At 42.5% G+C, this 22,264-nt stretch overlaps 1 protein-coding gene across 1 annotated transcript in view; it reads right to left on the bottom strand.

Moving 5' to 3' along the window:
* The window catches only part of LOC144781329 (alpha-1-antitrypsin-like), a 112,907-nt gene that overhangs the window by 71,650 nt on the left and 18,993 nt on the right, over positions 1 to 22,264 (bottom strand). Inside the window, exon 4 of the mRNA XM_078660104.1 lies at positions 11,203 to 11,473. Within this exon, the coding sequence (XP_078516230.1) occupies positions 11,203 to 11,473 (271 nt within the window). The remainder of the gene's footprint in view (positions 1 to 11,202; positions 11,474 to 22,264) is intronic.

Consider the following 22,264-nt stretch of genomic DNA (forward strand, 5'->3'; position numbering starts at 1 on the left):
AATACAGTTATCTTTTCTTCTTTTTTTATAGTATGCATCCTTTATACTGTGTCTGGTTTATTCTGTTATATGTCCTATACGATTGATATCTGTCCCCGAACATTGTCTCCTGGAATGTTAGAAACCAAAATTCCCCTATCAAGAGACAGCATGTCCTATTGTATTTAGCTAAATTAGATGTCAGCATAGCTTTAATTCAAGAATCAAGTCTCACGGAAACTGAATCTTTAAATATGAAGAAAGGTTGGGTAGGTAATGTTTTCTTTTCACCAGGGATTTGCAAAAGAAATGGCGTTATACCTTTATGTCATGAATCACTTTGTGCTAAACTTATATCTCAAGAGTCTGATGATGAAGGCAGATGGTTATTTACTCACTTGATGATTGAAAAGATTTAGATTTCTCTGTTTAATGTATTTGCTCCTACCAATGGTGATGTTAATTTTTGGGATCACTGAAATTATATCGACCACAAAAATATCGAGATACAAAAATATCGAGGAAAAAATATCGAGGGACAAAATATCGACTGGCTATCTTCAAACAGGTAAGTACTAAAATATCGACTCAAAAATATCGAGTTACAAAAATATAGACTGTCAAAATATCGTTTTTTTTAAATGTCTTTAAATTAAGTTTAAACTAATATAATAATAAATATATTTAATATAAACTTAGTTAAAATTATTAAATAAATGTAATATTGATAAATAATTAATGTTAATTAAAAAAAATATAACAAAAATAATACATATATATATATATAAAATCATATTATTAAATAAACATATATAATATTTTTACCGTAGCATAGCAAAATGGTTAAAATTTATTGTAACAACTCTACTGAGTTCAACAGTAGCAAAAGCGTTGGATAGCGTAGGGGTTAAAATTACTATTCCCACTCCAGTGGGTGCAACAGTAGGGAAAACGTTGGATAGCGTAGGGGTAAAAATTACTATTCCCACTCCAAAGAGTGCAACAGTAGGGAAATTGCTGGATAGCGTAGGGGTTAAAATTACTATTCCCACTCCAGTGGGTGCAACAGTAGGGAAAGGGCTGGATAGCGTAGGGGTTAAAATTACTATTCCCACTCCAGTGGGTGCAACAGTAGGGAAAGCGCTGGATAGCGTAGGGGTTAAAATTACTATTCCCACTCCAGTGGGTGCAACAGTAGGGAAAGCGCTGGATAGCGTAGGGGTTAAAATTACTATTCCCACTCCAGTGGGTGCAACATTAGGGAAAGCGCTGGATAGCGTAGGGGTAAAAATTACTATTCCCACTCCAGTGGGTGCAACAGTAGGGAAAGCGCTGGATAGCGTAGGGGTAAAGATTACTATTCCCACTCCAGTGGGTGCAACAGTAGGGAAAGCGTTGGATAGCGTAGGGGTAAAAAATACTATTCCCACTCCAAAGAGTGCAACAGTAGGGAAAGAGCTGGATAGCGTAGGGGTTAAAATTACTATTCCCACTCCAGTGGGTGCCACAGTAGGGAAAGCGCTGGATAGCGTAGGGGTTAAAATTACTATTCCCACTCCAGTGGGTGCAACAGTAGGGAAAGCGCTGGATAGCGTAGGGGTTAAAATTACTATTCCCACTCCAGTGGGTGCAACAGTAGGGAAAGCGCTGGATAGCGTAGGGGTTAAAATTACTATTCCCACTCCAGTGGGTGCAACTGTAGGGAAAACGTTGGATAGCGTAGGGGTAAAAATTACTATTCCCACTCCAAAGAGTGCAACAGTAGGGAAATTGCTGGATAGCGTAGGGGTTAAAATTACTATTCCCACTCCAGTGGGTGCAACAGTAGGGAAAGGGCTGGATAGCGTAGGGGTTAAAATTACTATTCCCACTCCAGTGGGTGCAACAGTAGGGAAAGCGCTGGATAGCGTAGGGGTTAAAATTACTATTCCCACTCCAGTGGGTGCAACAGTAGGGAAAGCGCTGGATAGCGTAGGGGTTAAAATTACTATTCCCACTCCAGTGGGTGCAACATTAGGGAAAGCGCTGGATAGCGTAGGGGTAAAAATTACTATTCCCACTCCAGTGGGTGCAACAGTAGGGAAAGCGCTGGATAGCGTAGGGGTAAAGATTACTATTCCCACTCCAGTGGGTGCAACAGTAGGGAAAGCGTTGGATAGCGTAGGGGTAAAAAATACTATTCCCACTCCAAAGAGTGCAACAGTAGGGAAAGCGCTGGATAGCGTAGGGGTTAAAATTACTATTCCCACTCCAGTGGGTGCCACAGTAGGGAAAGCGCTGGATAGCGTAGGGGTTAAAATTACTATTCCCACTCCAGTGGGTGCAACAGTAGGGAAAGCGCTGGATAGCGTAGGAGTTAAAATTACTATTCCCACTCCAGTGGGTGCCACAGTAGGGAAAGCGCTGGATAGCGTAGGGGTTAAAATTACTATTCCCACTCCAGTGGGTGCAACAGTAGGGAAAGCGCTGGATAGTGTAGGGGTTACAATTACAATTCCCACTCCAGTGGGTGCAACAGTAGGGAAAGCGCTGGATAGCGTAGGGGTAAAGATTACTATTCCCACTCCAGTGGGTGCAACAGTAGGGAAAGCGTTGGATAGCGTAGGGGTTAAAATTACTATTCCCACTCCAGTGGGTGCAACAGTAGGGAAAGCGTTGGATAGCGTAGGGGTAAAAATTACTATTCCCACTCCAGTGAGTGCAACAGTAGAAAAAGTAAAAACTTCATAAATAAATATAATTAATAGAAATATTATTACCAAATAAATTTAATTTCCTATACCAATTACTTTTATTTACCAATTAAAATGTAATTAATGGACAATTATTAATTAATTAACAATTATTATTAATTTACATAATTCATTAATTATAATTAAATTACTTCCCACCCTATTCCCCTATAAACCCACAACCCACTACAGAAAATAATTTACTAAAAATTAATGATTTATCAATTAATCAATTATTAATAATTACCAATTATATTTTAATTAATGACCAATTAATTATTATTAAAAAAGTATTATTAATTTACATAATTATTTAATTATAATTAAATTACTTCCCACCCTATTCCCCTATAAACCAACAACCCGCTACAGAAAATAATTTACTAAAAATTAATTATTTATCAATTAATCAATTATTATTAATTACCAATTATATTTTAATTAATTACCAATTAATAATTAATTAACAAGTCTTATTAATTTACATAATTAATTAATTATATTTAAATTACTTCCCACCCTATTCCCCTATAAACCCACAACCCGCTACAAAAAATAATTTACTAAAAATTAATTATTTATCAATTAATCAATTATTATTAATTACCAATTATATTTTAATTAATTACTTATTAATAATTAATTAACAATTATTATTAATTTACATAATTAATTAATTATATTTAAATTACTTCCCACCCTATTCCCCTATAAACCCACAACCCGCTACAGATTTATATTACACAATTATTACAAATTATTAAAAACGTCCCTTATTTTCGATTTTTTTTTGGTCTATATTCTATCTAGTCGATATTATGTCTAGTCTATATTTTTGATTCGATATTTTGGCTATTAATATCGATATAACTCGATATTTTTGTAGTCTATATTATGTCTAGTCGATATTTTGTCTAGTCTATATTTTTACCTCGATATTATGTCCAGTCGATATTTTGGAACCGATATTATGTCTGTGTACCTAATTTTTGCTCTAATTTAACCCAACGCCTTGTAAATTATCCTGTAAATAGTTATATTTGTGCTGGTGATTGTAATCAGAATATGGATCCCTTTATTGACGGTAACTCAGCAGTATCCTTTATCCCGAATAAAGCACACAAGTGTTTCATGCAAACTATTAAACGAAGGAGCTTAATTGATGCCTGGAGGCTATGTAATCTTGGGCGAGTACACTAATTTTTCTATGCACCACACCAAACCCAATCTAGAATAGATCACATCTTCATATTCCATAATATCTGTCAATCTCAGCTGATATAGGAGCTATACTTCTTTCTGATAATGCTCCTGTTTCAGTTCAATAGGATATTATTTCTCCCTCCTAAACGATGGCGCATTAACAACTCACTACTCTTGAACCCTGCCATTACCTCCTCATTTGTTTCTTTCTTCCATGAATATTTCTCCATTAGCCAACCTGACATTTATCTTTTCACATTATCTGGGATGCATTTAAAGCTGCAGCTCATGATTTCATTATTAGGTACGTCTCCAATAAAGGAAAGCAATCCTGTGTGTCCACCATAGCACTTTTAGCAAAGATTAAGAAACTGGAACACTCTTTTCACACCTCAAAATTGAAAGAAAGCCTGGCAGAACTTTTTTTTAAACAAAAATCCAGTTTATAAAGGAATCTACAGATAACGCTTCTGTATACCTATTAAAGTCCTGTGCAAAATTCTATGGTGGTCAAAATAACTTAGGAAAATTGCTTGCTATTGACCTTAAAGTTAGCCAGAATAGGCTCCACGTTAAATCCATTATTGACACAAACCAGATACCAAAATACAAAGACAAATACTCTTCTCCCAACTGCATGCTCTCATAAGTTCTTTCTCACACTCACACAGATCTTCTGGCTCCTTTTTCAATGGCCTTTTATGCCTCATTCCAAAGGAAGGAAAATACCTCAATTTTTGCAAAAATGAAAGACCTACATGATTAGTAAACGTTAATTATCAAACAAAATCTAGCCACATAACTAGACTCTTGCCTTCCTAAATTACTTGGTAAGGAACAGTCCGGTTTTATCAAAGGGCGCTACATTTCTGACAATACTCATTTATTTTTTAATATCTTGTCCAAAGCGTCACATTATTCTGACACTCTTGCAGCAGTCACTTTGGATGCCAAAAAGGCATTTGATCGAGTACATTGGCCTTTTAGTTTTCATACTCTCAAATGGTATGGGTTTGGTCCTAAAATTATATCTCTATTATCCCATCTCCATACTGGCCCAAAGGTCACTATCTTCGTAAATGGCCTTACTTCCTCATATTTTACCCTACATAGAGGCATTTGCCAAGATTTCCCTCTATCCCCTTTCCTTTTCAACTGAGCACTATAACCTTTTAAATCCAAAATACAACAGAATCAACATATACATGGTTTCACATTTAATAAACAACAGGTTAAATTAGCAGCATATGCCAATGATATTTTATTGTTTCTTTCTCAACCGACATCCTCACTCCCAGCTTTTTTTTAAAGAAGTTGACTCATACAAGCTAATTTCTGGCTTGTACAGTTTATTGATTCTGTTCATATTTGTATTTCTTTGTAGAGCATTCCCTTGAGAAAGGGCTTTTGCCCGAAATGCATCGGGACTTGTTTATTTAATCACTATGGTTGGATTATTTGACGTGTAACGACACGCTTCTGGCTGAACTTGAATATGCTTGAATATTCTCCACGAATGGATTAAAATTCTTGAAAGTTTTCACACAGACTGCTGTGATTATGATGTTTATGGAATAAGACTACGGTCCTTTCGCTGTGCACTGGTTAGTTCCCCTCCCAGTAGGGGGACCTTCTCATTTTTAGCTTTGTGCTCACACTGCTTGGTCAGACAGTGTTCTATCCAGTGGCACGCTACAATTCTTTACAACCCACAAATTTCATCACGCTGTGCGAACTCCCACTTATCTTTGAAAGGTGAAATATTGCCATTAACTAAATTTACCTTGAAAGAAGACTTTGTATCCAATTTTCTATGGTGCCCTAAGCAACTTAAATATCTTGGCACATGGTTCCCTCTATCCATCAATACTTCAATTTCTTTAAAAATGGAAAAATGTCTTCATAAATTGCCTACTTTAGTTATGAAAAGGTATCCATTATATTTGTCATGGTGGGTCCAGCTAGATAAAATTAAAATGTTAATGCCTATTATACTAACAAAATCCTTCATAGTGTTGTCAAAAGTACTGCTCCCAAAAATTGAGGGAGGAGTACATTACCCAGATTTTTTAAAATATCATAAGGCTTTTTTACAATGTCAAGCATTTCAATGGCTCTCAGACTCCTCATTGAACTCTCTGTTATGGGTTGACCATGAGAAATGTTTTCTTTTCCCTTTCTCTTTTCAAGAATACTTATCTTTCACTTGCGAACCACAAACAATATCTACACCAGTTCTCAAACATTCCTATAAATTGCCTTATTCTGCATTGTGTTTTATTCCTAAAGACCTTGATACCTGTCTTGCTTCCACTGTTTGGCATAATACATTTATATTAATAAATAACAAACCTATCTATTGGAAGCCATGGAGAAATAACAGAGTAATTTGGGCACAAGATACATATCTTTATTTTTCACAAGTTTGCTTCCTCTTTCACCTTCCCTCTTCTTTTCAAAGCAAATTTCAGGCTCTATGAAAAGCACTTGATGCTACTCATCCTCTCTTCAAAACCTGCTGGGCGAATGGCAGGCTTGACATGTTTACCGGAGCTCCCTCCAGTGGCAAATAAATCCTTCATCTTCCTGGATGAATATTTTGCTGTAAACCCTGCAACCCTTGTGGGAAAGGTTATCCAGTGTGTGAGACTTGTCACAGATATCGGCAACTGCCACCGAATGGACCCTGGAACAGGCGGGATCCAGCAGAACCTCGGGACAACATCTTGATAGGCAGCTGGGCGGAGTGCTGAAAGCTGGGTCGGACAGCTTGAGGAGCACCGAATCAGGTTGAAGAGGCAGATCGCGGACAGAGGCAGTCAGAGTTGAGCGGGCAAAGGAAAAATCCATGTGTGGAATGGTGAATCCCCCCTGGAGCTCTGTGAGATGGGAGGCCACTGCGTGCTCTGGGCCGACTGTGCGGTAACCCGTGCTGTGGCGCTCCCGGCAGGAGCGGAGAAGGTGAGGCTGTGAACGCTGGTCGACCCCCGATCTGCTCCGGCCTGGATTGAAGAGTCCAGAGGCTCAGATCGGCTGCCCGGGAAGGGTGATGCAGATGTGAGGGGCCTCCCGGGCCATCAGAGAAGGAAAAAGTCATACGGGGATTGATGCACCAACAGTGTGCAATAGAGAAGCGCAGAAGTGTTTGGTGGCTCAAGTCCCCCATGGTTGGAGGTCCCGAGCAATTGGGATCGGAAGAGTATCCTGTAACCAGGGGCTTCTGGAAGGCACTGGAGCCCTCCTACTGGAGCAGCAACTGTGAGCCAAGAGATGGCTTTGCGATAGGGCACTTACTGCTGAAGCCTGAAGTATGGTCTGCTTGTGTGTGGACCTGGACTGTCTGTGGACCCGGGGACACTGCGACTGGGGGCACCTCTATAGCATTATAGTAGACGATTGCACCCCTGACCTGCTCTACTTGGGTCAGGAGCCTCTGACATGGTCCCAAGCACCCTAATGAGCGACTGCATCGGATCACTTGACTCCCAGTCGGCTGTGCCCGGGATGGTGGATAGTGCAAGACCACGAAGGCCTGGGGAAAGTGGACTTGTGGTTGGATTTTAGCAAAATCTGAGATAGGATCCGGGAGTGTCCCAATTGAGGGATGTGTGCTCCTGGGATTGGAGCAGCCTGAAACTGGTCGGCACGACCTTTGACATTGTTGCTAATAGGGCAAAAAAGAGTGTTATACAGGGTGCCTGCTCAGGCTGTTCAACAACGAAGTTTGAGAGACAAGTAAACTTCTGGTGGTGTCTTGGGGTCATTCGGCGTAGGAGACTCTGGAAGGTGCACGCTGCAGAGAAGTGATCTTCTAAAAGGGATCTAGACCAGAATTAGATCCAAAATTGTAAAAGATAAAGCCAACAAAGTGCAAATTAACAAAATCTCAAACAATGCGCAACCATGCCTCAGCTCCCTATCGACCCAGATGTGATGCAGGCTGAGCAGGGGGAGGACGCACAGCGCATCCCGGATCTCTCCCTTGCAGACATTATGGCTGCAACTCACTTCACCAGAGAAGGTATGGTCTACAGGCTAGACGTAGGGGCAATAGACGTTAATTTACTGAGATGTGATCTTCATAAAATGTCAGATACAGTGTTCTCCAATGAAAAAGACGTGAAGGTCATGTAGCAGGAGGTTATTTCTCTCATAGATACAGTCGAGCTGCTACAGAAAAAGGTGGTCCACCTGGATGACCGCACGTATGATGCTGAAGGAAGGTCCAGTAGGAATAATCTAAGATTCATAGGATTTCATGGGAAGGTTAAAGGCCCATCTGCTGAGCTCTTTCTGGAGAACTGGATCATTAATGAGCTGGCCCCCAAGAGACTTTCAAAATGTTTCAATATAGAAAGAGCCCACAGAGCGCTTGCTCCGCCGCCTCGTCCTGGAGCCCCACCAAGAGCTGTCATAGCCTGTTTTTTTTAATGATAGAGATGGAGACATTATTCTGCAGATCATCCGTTCTAAATGGCCACAATCATATCAAGGACACACCATTGCAATTTATCCTGACTATACATAAAAAGTACAGAAACAAAGGAGAACCTTCCTGGCAGTGAAATGTCATCCTCGGGACACCGGGCTGAAGTACAGTCTTCTCTAATCAGTCAAGTTGCGGGTGGAACAAAAAGGAAAAGCCTTTTTTCTTCCTGTCGGCGATGGAAGTGACATTATGGCTGGATGAGTCTAGCCACTCAGACTCATCTTTGGTGCTGCAGTTGAGATCTGACAGGTCCTTGTGGAGGGTGGGATTAGCTAGGAGCAAGGCCCGGGCCGCTCAACAGTCCCATGGGGACCACAGGAGCAGCCCGAGTAGAATCTGTGTGCATCCGGTTTTCACCCTGTAAATGGTGGAGTCAGATCCTGACTACGAAGACAGATCACAGGATGTAATTCTGGACTCGCTTTTGCAAAGGATGCCGCGAGCTGAGAGTGCAGCGAACAACCTTACAGATAAGTATAATAGTCTCACACAAAGGAATGGTGTAGCAGCCAGGTTAAAAATGTTATTTTAGTAACTTGCTAGTACGGGCAGGGGGACCAATCCCCGCCCTACAGGGTCCAAGTCACGAGCTGGGAGCTGGAGGCTAGTCCTCACATCCTGCTGTCTGCTCAGTTGCTTATAAGTTAAGACTGTGGGAGTACTAACTTAAAGGCACCAAGATTGAGATAAACATTTTGACAGAGAATTTTGAACATTGGTGCACTAGTTATTCACATCTTGTAATTTGGGACGGTATGGGGCGGCATCGGTGAGCCCTGAATTTCTACGGTCGAGAGGATGCAGGATCAGCAGCGCTGCCAGGGGGAGGGAGGAGTGGCGATTTTAGTTTGTTCAACCAGTTGGGGCATGGTGGATGTCTTTCAGGAATGTGTCCTCTCGATGTGTCATATATGCAGTTCTAATCCAACTCGCTAGGGGGAGTCTGAGAGGGGTGGTTGATAGTGGGAGGGGAAAAGCACTAAAGGTGAAATGACGGGGATGGCTTCTAATTCATTGAAAATACTCACTTGGAATGTCTGAGTACTGGCAGCGTTTGAGACCCGCCACCCAGTACTGAGAACATTCTCCTGCCACACACCATCAGCTAACACGTTTAGCCATCTACACTATTGTTTAATCTCACATGAGCTGATCCTGGATGTAAAAGGGATAAAATACCAATCATGGTATATCTCAGACCATTCACCTGTCTTGCTCAGCTTGGAGGGACGGGGGATGTCTAACATTGGGAGATTTATATAATAATGGCCAAGTTGTGATGAGGGAATGTGCAGAGGCTTCCTTTAATTTGGGTAGTGGACAATTTTTGCAATATGCAAAAATCTCTCGAGTAGCTAAACAAAAATTGTGCAAGCAATGCTATGTATGGCCCAGGGTCGGCATCTGATTACTGACATATATCGGCGATACGAGATGATATGCCAAGGAAAATACTTCCCACACAGACGAGATGGGATGAGGCGGTGGGCGACCCTATGACAGCACAGAAAGGGGTCAGGATACATAATGGGGTTACATTGGTGAGCTCCAAAGCTCGATTTAAACTAGTTCAATATAATTTTGTACACCAGGCTTACCTTACCCCCAAAGTGCTGAGCAAAATATACCCAGAGAGGTCCAGTATTTGCCCCCGGTGTGGGGGAGTGGATTCAAGCTTTTTGCCCATGGTATGGCCATGACAGCTTGTCGCCCCATTCTGGTCAGAAGTTCTACAGAAACTCTGGGCAGCCACGGATGAGAGGTTCCCAGGGAAATTCGGACAACACTATTAGGACTACTGCCCACACCAAAGAATAGGAAACTGAGCAGGAAATGTGTACTATTAGGACTAATATTAGCAAAAAGGCGTATTGCGATAACATGGCTAAACCCGACACCCCCAAAGTGGACAAGATCAGACACAACAAAAACACATAGACGTGGAGAAAACATTCACAAGGGGGCAGAGGGGAGGGCAGAGTTGAGGGATAAGGTTGGCACAAGTTAAAATCACATGAATAGCAAACGAAAAGGGCAATGAACAAGGAGTTGAAATAATGGGCATAGTATTCAAAATGTGAAATATTGACCAGGTGCGTACATGAAATGTATACTAGCTTGATGAATTGCATATTATCAACGTATTCTCTGACATAAAGAAACTGTTTGTAGGACTCCTGTGTTTATCTAAGATGTGAATTCTAGACTTGTCATTAGCAGTTGCATTCCAGCAGATCACAAGAAATAGGAAAAATGTGTCCAAATTATCCTTTCAATCATGGTGGTATGGGGTTTGTCACAATCATAGATTAGATACCATATGCGTACCCTATGTCTCTTGCTATGAAACGTCTACATTTATGATCTCCTTTTACACAATTCTTAGATGATAATGGGTGACACTCCTCTACTCCTACTCCTCTCCCCCAAAATTATTATTTATTCATATATAGACCAGCCTCTCCTAAATCCAGACTATGTATGTGACTTCTTCTTTTGTAATGTTGTTTATATCGTTTCTCATATCATGTTATAATATGTATTGACTTAATATTTCTTCAATAAACGTACTTTTAAGCTTGAAAACTGAGTGCAACCAATCTAGGGGACGCCTGCACTAGAAATCGCTCTTTTTTTTTTTATGAAGGCATACTGAATTCCAGAGAGTTTTAGAATAACCAAATTGCACAGTCATTTAGTGCACCCTGCAGAATATAACATACCCTTTTTTCACAATGTGATCTTTTAAAAGGTTGATGTCATGGACTAAGCACTTTAAAATAATCAATAAGACATTACCTGTGTGCCAAAGACTTGACCCATTTCATTACTGTTGGTCCTGAGAGAGCATCCTGCACCTGCTTCATTTTTCCCTCTTTGGGGAGAATCAGTAAAGCACTGGTGTCTCCTTTGTATGGTATTTTCACCACGGTACAGGAAAGATCTTCATCGTAGTCGCTGCTGTACATTCCTGAACGGAACATCATGGGCACCTTCACAACTGTCTTCTCATCCACGTGAAAGTCATCTTCTTTTGTGTTTTCCTCTTCGAAAGGCATCTCCCATTTTCCTAGAAGGGAAAATGCGTACTGTTATTGCATGAGAATTTAGGGTACCAATCTCCTGTAAATGTAAGAGAATGTTTCTTGTGCATTCCTAAAAGTTTTGTTTCTAGAGGAAAATCAGTCACCAAGATTTATACTACAGTGATTCTTTACTGAATATGATTCACTTATCTCTCTCCTTTACTCTCTCTTCCCCCTGCCCATAAGAAATTCAACATAAGCCAGTTTAAGAGCATAGGGGCATAGTATCAAGGACCGGTGTTAAAATTATCGCCGTTTTATCGGCAGTTTCCTGCCGATAAAACGACGATAATTTTAACACTGGTCCTTGATAATATGCCCCATCATTCGTTAGACTTGAATGAGGTCGCATGGAACTAGGAAAGGTGACAGAAATAATCCCCTTTTGACCTTTAGAGTAAGATTATCTTTCCTAGGTTCTCATTTCGATCCACAATAGTAGGCGGATGCAAAAAATGAAATATATCTTTTGCAGAATTGAGTCAGTCAGCTCCCCACAAAGGATTTATGGTGAAAGTGTTGCCTCGTCTCTCAGTTGACTCGCACAATGTGATTCACACCGCTGGTTCTTTGTGTGGATGTGGTACAGGGTGATGAAGCTTGCTGCATTCTGTGGGCTGCCACAGCTGTTGCTGGACCTCACTGGTCTCTGCCAGTATTAATAATAGAGTTATACGTCGTCAACGCTTTATTTTATCACAAGCCATCCTCATCTTACTTGTCTCCTGTCAAGATCTATTCACTCATCACCGCCCACCAGCTCCAGGTACCCGGGTTTAAATCACGATCATCCCTAAATATCAAAAGAATTACTACTAAATGAACAAAACGTTTGAAAGCTATGTGTACTGTACTGCAACTTGAGATTAACTGGCACTGCATGAAAAGGTTAACCCGTATAGAAGGGAAAACTTGGTGAGAGATGCTAGTGAGATTCTATAAATGTTTAAACCATAGAGCCACAACAGAGAATCTTCAGCAAACCATATTGGAAATGAATAGCGTGCAGCGCTCTGCTAATATGCAGAAATGGTAGAGAGAAAATTCGACAAAAAGTGGAAAATGTCTGTACGTAAAACTAATGAAGGAAAACAAGACCATTGACGTGTAAGCAAATGAATTTCCTGTATTCATCCCACACTTGAAGCCATCATTACCAGTGGCCAGGGGTGATATAGCGTGCAGAGCAATTCTGATATTTCTAGTATCTCTGGGTCTGTAATTATCAGGTCTGCGAACTTCAGACCTAATAGTCCCAGAAGTACTGGGAGTTCATGGCAAAGCTGCATGGAACTGTGGGGAACTGGTGTGCCTGGTTCACACCTCCTCTCTATCATGGCATAGGGGAAGCAAAATACTCCACCCAACCTAATCTTCCGCCTAAAAACGCAAATTTACAACCTGTTCCATGCAGGTGCTATAAGCGTGCAGATTTGATCCTGTTGCTTAAAGGTTTGGAATTATTCCTCGGTCCAATGTTATTACCCATTCACTGAACTATTCGGGCAGGGGCGGCTCTAGGCTTATGGCGGCCCTGGGCAGGGAGCGTAGGTAGGGGGCCCCGGACGAAGGGGTCCGGGTGAGACTGAGTGCGGAGGCCAGTGAAGAGGTGTTCAGGGTGTTTGGAAGTGGAACAGAGGCCGCCAAATCCCTGCCAGGGGCCGCCACGCAAATATGTATCCATCCTCAGAGGATTAATATATTAAGGATATATAATGGCGAGGTGGTCCCTGGGGTTTGGTGGCCCTGTGCAGTTTCACAGCTTGCACATGCCTAAGGCCGCCCATGATTCGGGCATACCAACTGAAGTCTGAGATTCTGTCCCACTGGTCTCTCCTTACCTAAATTGGCAACTCGTACTGAGAGTTACTGAGAGCCTTGCACACCATTGTTATAAAACAGCACTCATTTTTCCTAAGGCAGGATTTGTAGCAAACCAAAAAAGAGCTTTCATATTCAAATCCTACAGGCTTGCTATTATTACCTTGTGTGTTATTTGCAGCAAAAGTATCTGAAATTCCATTTTGAATGCTGCAAGCGAAGATCTGTGAGTAAAACATCATGGACCTGTCAAGGAATTTGCTGTCCTGCAGCAAGCCCATCAGAAGAATCTAAATGCAGTCTTCTAAAAGGCTACCTGACCAAGGAAGCTAGGTCAGGAAAATGTAACATGTGTTCCTTCTGATGCACACAGGAAACAAATATTAATATTTGACCCTGTGAGAGCTTCGCTCCTTTCCACCAGGCCAGTGGAGGTGAGGTTCCGTGACAATTTTAGGTGATGTTTTCGACTCATATGGTCGAGTCTGGTATCTAAGAACCGTAAATGACGAGTTTAGTAAGTGTGCGCAGTTTCGCTGTGCTAACTTAAACTGTTCGTTAGTTATGTGGGTTATTCACCTGTACCTACGGGTTCCATCTTAGATACGGCATCCATTTTGTCTCTTGCCCTCAAGTAGCCAGCGAACGGACACTGTCCGCTTCGTGACCCTGGGACTCCCACGATATTTGCGGAAGACGCATGTTCTTTGTAAGTTTCTTTATGATGAGGGGGATGATACTGTAAGGCAGATGGCCCCGCTCGAGGCTCATCTTACCGTGCCAGTTTATTGTCTCAGCCGTGCATCTCATTAGGCATGTCCCTTTGATGCCTGTATCTCGTGTTTCCCGATACCTCCCCTTTTACACCCTTTTCGACTCGCCCACTGTTTCCATCTTCCTCTCCACCTGTTTTAGTTCCTATTTCGATCTGTTTTACTGCCGGTTGGAATTTGCTAATGTTGGGAAGATGGGTTTTTACAGTTGGGAACCACCAAATGTTTCCGCACTCATGTTCCGGACCTTATGTGCTTCAAAGTGACCAAAGCGACCCCTCTGAGGAATAATTATGGGAACCGGTTGTAAACTTTGTGTATCATGATGTCCTATGGGGAAAATCTGTATAAAAGGAGCGATCCACAGAACCAATTTGAAGCAGTCTCCCCAAGTTGCACGTGTTGTACTTGTCGTGACTTCTGTGTTCCCTGCAGTAATAAACCTTGAATCTTTGACGTCGAAGGAAGTGTCCCGTGTCTCTGTAGTTTGTGCGCCGAAACAGGTATCCCATGAAGGTTATAGGTGTTGTTCCCTGGCACCGCTGGTACTGATAAAAGTCCAGTCCTTCAGTTGGCGCCCAACGTGGGGCGACTTCAGCGGTACCGGTCCGGTCCAAAGCCTGATGTTCGTGAGGAACTTCGTGTGAAATCTCCGAGGGAAGGTGCACCCCGCTTCATCGATCCTGTTGTCGAAATAAGTGGCCCGAAGTTTTTCCCTGCGAAGATTCCCGCCTCCTGACGGCTGCAACGGACCGATGCCCTGACTGTCGACCTGTCTTCGACGCCCGGCGTAGACCTTTGTACAAAGCGAGACGATAGACGGGCCTTCCTGGTGACGCCATTGAAGTTCTGAGTTAAGTATTTGTGGGTCGCTCCCAGTCCTTAGTGATTGTTTTTAGCTTTTTGAAAGCTTTGGTGTTAACCTTTAAGGTTTTTGTTGTAATAGCTCATTGAGCTTTGTAATAGCCTCCTCAGGCTTTGTGGTAATAGCTCTCCGAGCTTTGTAATAGCCTTACGGCTTTGTTGTATTGCATGGTTCCATTGCATTTGTGGTTCTTAGTATTGGTTCTTAGTATTATTTGACAGTTGCAATTGCCAAAAACCGAGGGTTTTGACTTACACGAGGTTTTATTGCTTCGGTAATCCTTGAAGTTTGATACTAGGTTAGTGAGCACGATGCCTAGCCATAGTGGTTTGTTTCGTATTTTCAAATGTTGCGCAATGGACTCCCGGTTGGAGGACTCATGTCCGATACCTCCAGTTGGAACTCCGATACATGATCTATATAGTCGACACGGTGTGGGTCCCATAATCTATAATGATTACTGGATCCGCTACACGAAGAAGGACGGTGACCTTAGATGGCCACCACACGGAACTTTTGAACTTTTGATTTTAGATAATCTTGAGGCTAAATTATTTTTAAAGAAAGCTAGGCCAGCTATGTTTGATTCCTTTCGAATATGGCGTAAAGAGGCCAAACAGAAAGAAATCAAACAACTTAAAAAGGATAAAAAGCAGGAATTTGTTCCGATAATGCAAGCTATAAAAGAATGTAGACAAGACAAAGAAGAAAAAGACCTGGAAATAGCTACTAGATTACATCATATGAGAATAGATAAATGTTACCCAGCTTTACCGAATAAATTAGAAAAGAAAGAAGAAGATTTGAAGGAGGATTCCTTGCTATCATACTTGATGAAATCACCACCTCCTTATGTACAGGGTGCTACTGCTCCTGTAGTTCCTCCTGTAATACCTCCTGTTGTTCCTCTTGTTGCTCCAGCGGCTGCGGGTCAGCCCGCTGTTAACCCTACGTTTGTTCCTCCATCTGTTATCGTTCCTACTGCTCCTGTACCTGCACCTTCTCAGACTGTTGTTTCTGCTTCTCCGACTACCTTGTCCGTTCCTACTATGTCTTCTTTTACCTCTAATGTTGTTGCTCCTGTTTTTCTTTCTCCTTCTGTTCGTAAGCGTGTTCCTAATTCTGTTGCTACCCTTTATTCACCTCTTTCTGGTCCGTTATTTTTGTCTGATACATCTGAAACTCCTCAGAGACGGAGTCAGATCCCTAGTGGTAGGGAGAAAGAAACGTTAGTAACCATGGCACGTAAATGGATAAGACATCCTGCTAATTACACTCCACGTATAGTCTTTGAGACATTTTCTCAGTTTAATGAGCCTACGCAGAGATTCGTATTTGAGGAAATGTGTAACTTTTTGAGGGAGGAATGGTACGATGATGAAGTAGAGAATGTACCGTCCGACATAATTGAACTCCAGAGTAACTTTTCGAATGGTATGATTGTAGGTGACGATGTACGACGTGCCGTGGAACGTTTATTAGCATTTAGACCCGCAGCACGTTCTCGAGTGTCATTAGATGATACCACTGAGAATTGGAAAGCGGTTCCTGGTCAGTATCCCATGAGAGAAGTCCCGCCACTGTGGGTGCCTGGAGATCCGCAAGCTAACCCTCCGGTTCTGCCGCATTTTCAAAGGGTATGGATACATCTTCCATGGAAACGATCGGAAGTTTTGCAGGTGAAGCAATCCTTACCCGATCCGCGTAAAAATCCGGCTGGTTATTATAAGGAGTTATCACAACTGGTGGAAGCTTCTATTATGAATATTGCCGACATCGACATGTTGTTTGGCAACGTTGTACCGCAACCAGTTTGGGCTAAAATTCGTCAAGCCAATCACGCTGTTGAATTAGGGGGTGATTGGGCTGCACTGCTAGCAGCTGATGCATTACAAGTTGGTGGAGCTAAACCTGAACAATTGATCTTGGATTTGCCTCAGAGAATCATTACGCTCATGAAAACTCTCATGCCAGCGATGAAGGTGAACTGGGATAAGTTGTCAGCTTGTAAGCAAAAGAAAGACGAAAGCGTCTCGGATTTCTTTACGAGGTTTGAGGAAGCGTTTATCGACCATAGCGGCCAGGACATGGGCGCTGAGGGAGGTCAGCGGTTATTCGTTGACAAATTTGTGTCAAATTTGCTGCCTGAGCTATGCAACAAATTAAAGAATTCAGAAAGTGCGTGGGCAGTCTCAACCCCTGCGCAAATATTGGCAACGGCTCAGTATTATGAGAATAGGGAAAAGGAAGAAAGTGATCGTGTAGAAAAGAAAACGAAAGAACTCAAAACAAAGGTCTTGTTGCAACAAGCATACCCTCCGCGATCGAACCAAAATGATGCGCAACAGCAGTATCGACCCCGTGCACAGCCTGATAGGATGCAGCAGCGTCCTGACAACTTTGATCCCAGATCTACACTAGGATATAATCAATGCGCATATTGTAGGAAAGAGGGACATCTGAAATATGAGTGTCTTGCTTTAAAAGACCGTTTAAATGGTGTGTCAGCTCGAGGAAATCGTGGCAGTGGTCCTCAGCAGGCACCACGTGGTAGAGGTCGTGGTTCATCCCACAATCAGATTGATCGTCATCAGAATCAATCGGATGCAAATAATTATTTTGACCAGCGAAATGCGGGATCAGTTCGGTCTGCACAATATAATGTTGATGATTATTATATAGACCACGAGACTGTTGTAAATGACCACTACTAGGACAGCCTAAGACAAAGAGAGGGAGTAGTGTCAGTTCCGGTCGATCAGAGTGGGCCTTACGTTGCAGTGACTACATCGGGTGTAGTTGAGCCTTTTCTGTTAGACACTGGTGCGACGAAAAGTTCCATCATGCATTCAAAACTCCCTGGCGCACCTTTGTCTGGCTTAACGAATGTTTCCGTTGGATTCTCTGGCGCCCCTGTTAGTAACCCAGTCTCTAACCCTTTGCCTCTTATGATTGGACCACGTGAGCTAACGGCTCCACTGATTCTATCTACAGGTTGTGGTGAAAATCTTTTTGGGCTTGGATTTGTTGAAACGATTATATGCAACATTGTATTGTTCCCCTGAAGGAGTGGAACTTACATTGGGGAGGAGAGTGATCTCTCCCATGTATTTATCGGTTGATAAATTCCCACCGGAATTGAATTCCCTCCCAGCGTCCTTATGAGCCACAGGTCCCAATGATGTGGGTCTGTTAGACATTCCACCCTATGTGATCCAATTAAAACCAAATGCGCGATTACCGCGGTTACCTCAATATCGTATTTCTCTTGAAGGCGAACGAGCACTGTTAGGAATCATTCATGATCTCATTGGAAAGGGTGTTGTTGAAGAAACTCGTGGAAACGTGTGCAATAGCCCTGTATTGCCAATTTTGAAACGAACTGACCCAACTAAACCTCCTGTGTATCGTTTTGTTATAGATTTGAGAGAGGTAAACAAAATAGTGGTTCCGCAATTTCCTGTGGTTCCCGACATTACGGCTTTACTAACAATGATTCCGGCATCTGCCTCCTGGTTCACAGTGATCGATTTAAAGAATGCTTTCTTTAGTATTCCGATCGCAGAAGAAAGCAGAGACCTTTTCGGATTCTCATTAGGAGGTCGCAGTTTTAGGCTAAAACGCGCTCCACAGGGTTACTGTGAGAGTCCATCAATCTACAGCCAAGCACTTAAAAGTCAGCTTGATGACTTTATATTGCCTAAAGGTGCAGCTTTGATTCAATACGTAGACGATCTTTTAGTGGCAGCTGATACAGAAGCTATTTGCAAAACGGCTACAGTATCATTATTGCACTATTTACATGACTTGCACCACAAGGTATCACCTTCGAAGCTACAGTATTGTTGCCAAGAAGTTACCTATTTAGGTCACTTATTGTCAAAAGAAGGGAGAAAGTTGACCCCAGAGAGAATTGCAGTGATTTCCCGAATGACTGTGCCGAAAACCCAGAGAGATGTTCGTGCCTTTTTAGGTATTACGTCTTACTGCAGACAATGGATTCCAAATTTTTCATTGTTGGCAAAACCATTGATAGCCCTTACGTGCAAGGATGTTTCATCTCCAGTACCTTGGTCTGAAGAATGTCAGAAAAGTTTTTCTGAATTACGTGATGCGTTGTGTTCGGCTCCTGTGTTGGGTACTCCTGATTACAGTAAGCCGTTTACACTATACGTTCACGAGAGGGATGGTTGCGCGTTGAGTGTTTTGACACAATCTTTTGGTGGTAAGCAACGCCCATGTGCATACTTTTCTTCGACTTTAGACCCAGTAGCAAGAGCCTTGCCAAGTTGCTTAAGGGCAACAGCGGCAGCTGCGGCGTCCATTCGACAGTCTGCAGGTCTAGTCATGGGTAATATGCTCACGGTAATGGTTCCGCATGCAGTCGACACTCTATTGAACCGAACGAAAACTCAACATCTGACAAGTGCAAGATTGTCTGGATATGAGTTGACGTTGTTGGCCAGTCATATACGGATAAAACGATGTAATGTGTTGAGTCCAGCAACATTGCTGCCGATCGACACAGAATCAAGCAGTGAAGCAGTACATGACTGCTACCTCAGAACTGAGGAAGAAACCAAGGGTCGCATTGACCTAAAAGATACTCCATTGATAGATCCTGATGGTACTCTGTATGTGGATGGTTCTTGTTTTAAATTACCGAATGGTGATGTGACAACTGCGTACGCTATAGTTACATTAAAAACAATTGTGGAGAGCGCAAGGTTGAGTCAAAATTCAGCTCAGGCTGCTGAGCTCATTGCCTTAACGAGAGCATGTGTATTGTCTAAAGATAAACGAGTGAATGTGTTTACAGATAGCCAGTATGCATTTGGTGTGGCACATAGTTTTGGACGACTGTGGAGAGAGAGAGGATTCCTTACGTCACATGGTAAGAAGATTCAGCATGGCCAGCTTGTGAATGATCTTCTGGATGCACTTACGTTGCCTAAGCAAGTGGCGATTGTTAAATGTAGTGCGCATCGTAAGGTGACGGATGATGTTGGTCGTGGTAACGCGTTTGCGGATGAGACTGCTAAGGAGACTGCTCGGAACCTTAGCACTCGAATGTATGTGACGAGTTCGGTGAGGTGGCCTACAGAATCAAGTATGTGTGAAAACACTATTGAGAGTGTGAAATCCATTCAGAATGAGGCTACCGAGACTGAAAAGACGAAGTGGAAAGAAAGTACGGGGAAGTTGGATGCGAATGATTGTTGGATTGACTTGTCGGAACAGAAAAGATGGATGTTGCCTGATGCGTATGTGCTGGCTGTTGTGACTATGGCACACGGGTTAGCACATATTAGCGCGAAAGGTATCTGTAAATTGCTGTTTCCTGTGTGGAAGAATGATGGTATTACGAAATGTGCTGAACGTTTGGTTAAGAATTGCATGGTATGTTTGATGCATAATCCTGGTAAGGGCACTCCCACTCCACCTGGCCATTTTGCTCCTCCTGCATACCCTTTCGAAGTTATCCAGTTGGACTTTATTCACATGGAAAGATGTAATAACTTGAAGTATGTATTGGTTGTGGTGTGCGCATTCTCCCGATGGATTGAGGCCTACCCCCTTAAGGATAATACGGCTTTGTCCACGGCAAAAATTTTACTCAAAGAATATTTTTCCCGTTACGGAATGCCTCGGGTTGTGTGGTCAGACAACGGAAGTGAGTTTGTTGGGAGCGTGATGAAGAGTGTGTGTCGTGGATTAGGGATTGTTCAAAAATTTCATAGTGCAAACCATCCACAATCAGCAGGATTGGTGGAAGGGTACAATGGCACCCTTAAACTAAAACTAGCAAAGATTCAGGCTACGACAGGTCTTTCGTGGCCTGACGCTTTACCCTTAGCATTACTGTCAACAAGGGCAACTGTACACTCCCGAGTAGGGCTCAGTCCCTATGAAATAGTGTTCGGTCGTCCTGCCAATGTTTGGGGGGTCCCTAGACCAGGTGTTTTTTGTGAACTTGAGTATCCAATGTTGATTGATTATCTTCATGACTTGACTGCTAAACTGAGGTTAATTCACCAACAGGTTCACAAAGCATTGCCAACACAGACGGAGGGTCCAGGCCACCAACTCCAGCCCGGAGATTGGGTGGTAACGCGCAACTTTTCACGCAAGAACAATTTGGACCCTAGATTCACTGGACCCTACCAAGTCCTCCTTGCCACGAGAACTGCAGTTCGTCTCGAGGGAAAGAAAAATTGGGTGCACGCCACCCACACCAAGAAAGTCCCCATTCCGTTGCCAGCAGACTCGTGGGTGAGGAAAGGCATTGCATCAACTGAAACCGAAGGATTGCCAGCGTTTGTACCTTTCAGCGACGCACAACCTGTCGGAGAATCCTCAGTGCAGCCAAAAGGCATTACTGAACATTTGTCAACAGAAAACTCAAGACCAGAGCATTCAGCTGATCAACAGGGCGTTGTCCCTTCTACAGATCTTTTGTTTAATGAACAGACACGTTCTGGGAAAACTCGTTATTTTCTGCGATCAAGCACCAGAGACTAATAAAAAATCCGTTCTGTCCCTTGATAAGTGCATTATCCCGTTTTTCCTGAACACTGTAAAACACTCACGTTATTACAATTATTTTGTATATTTATTGAGCTCCGTTCTTTACACCTTTTTGTTTCCACAGCTGAGAGACATTGTTTTTGCGTATATATATATATATATTTATGAAATAAAGACCGTAGGGCCGCGCGTGTACTTCCTCCTGGTTAGTAGGTCTTGACGCTAGGTTAAAGACCGTCGATGCCTGGGAACTCCTAGGAATTGACTATTGCTACACAGAACGAAGTGCGTCAAGAAACGTTGCGGACGGTCATAGGGAATGGCATTTTCGAAGCTGATGGACTTGGAAAGAGCTCAAGCAAGAAGATTCAAGCTGCAGCAACTCAGTCGTACCAAATGTTTCATATTTCAAATATTCGTATTGTTTATGACTATTTCTGCATTTTTGGTAGGTGCAGTGTATTACACAATGTTTCACTTCTTGTCTTCTATCATACCTACTCCTACCCCTGACCTTAAACTCATCCCCACTGACTCTCCTCATTCTTTTCACATCTTACCTGAACACGAGCAGGCTAGACGTGCAGAATTCCGTAATAATTCCTTTATTCAACTCCTTCATCAGCATCAGTTAGTGGTTAACACTACTAATTGTTGGGTATGTGGGTTGATGCCCCATACTACGGATAAGGGAATTCCATATCTGGTGTTACCGTATAGCTCCCAAGGGTCTGCTCGAGCATTTCAAACAATGTTTCGAAGCGCACTGGGTTTCCACCCCATTCGAG

The sequence above is a fragment of the Lissotriton helveticus genome, chromosome 9, assembly GCF_964261635.1.
Source record: "Lissotriton helveticus chromosome 9, aLisHel1.1, whole genome shotgun sequence".
Lineage (NCBI taxonomy): Eukaryota > Metazoa > Chordata > Amphibia > Caudata > Salamandridae > Lissotriton > Lissotriton helveticus.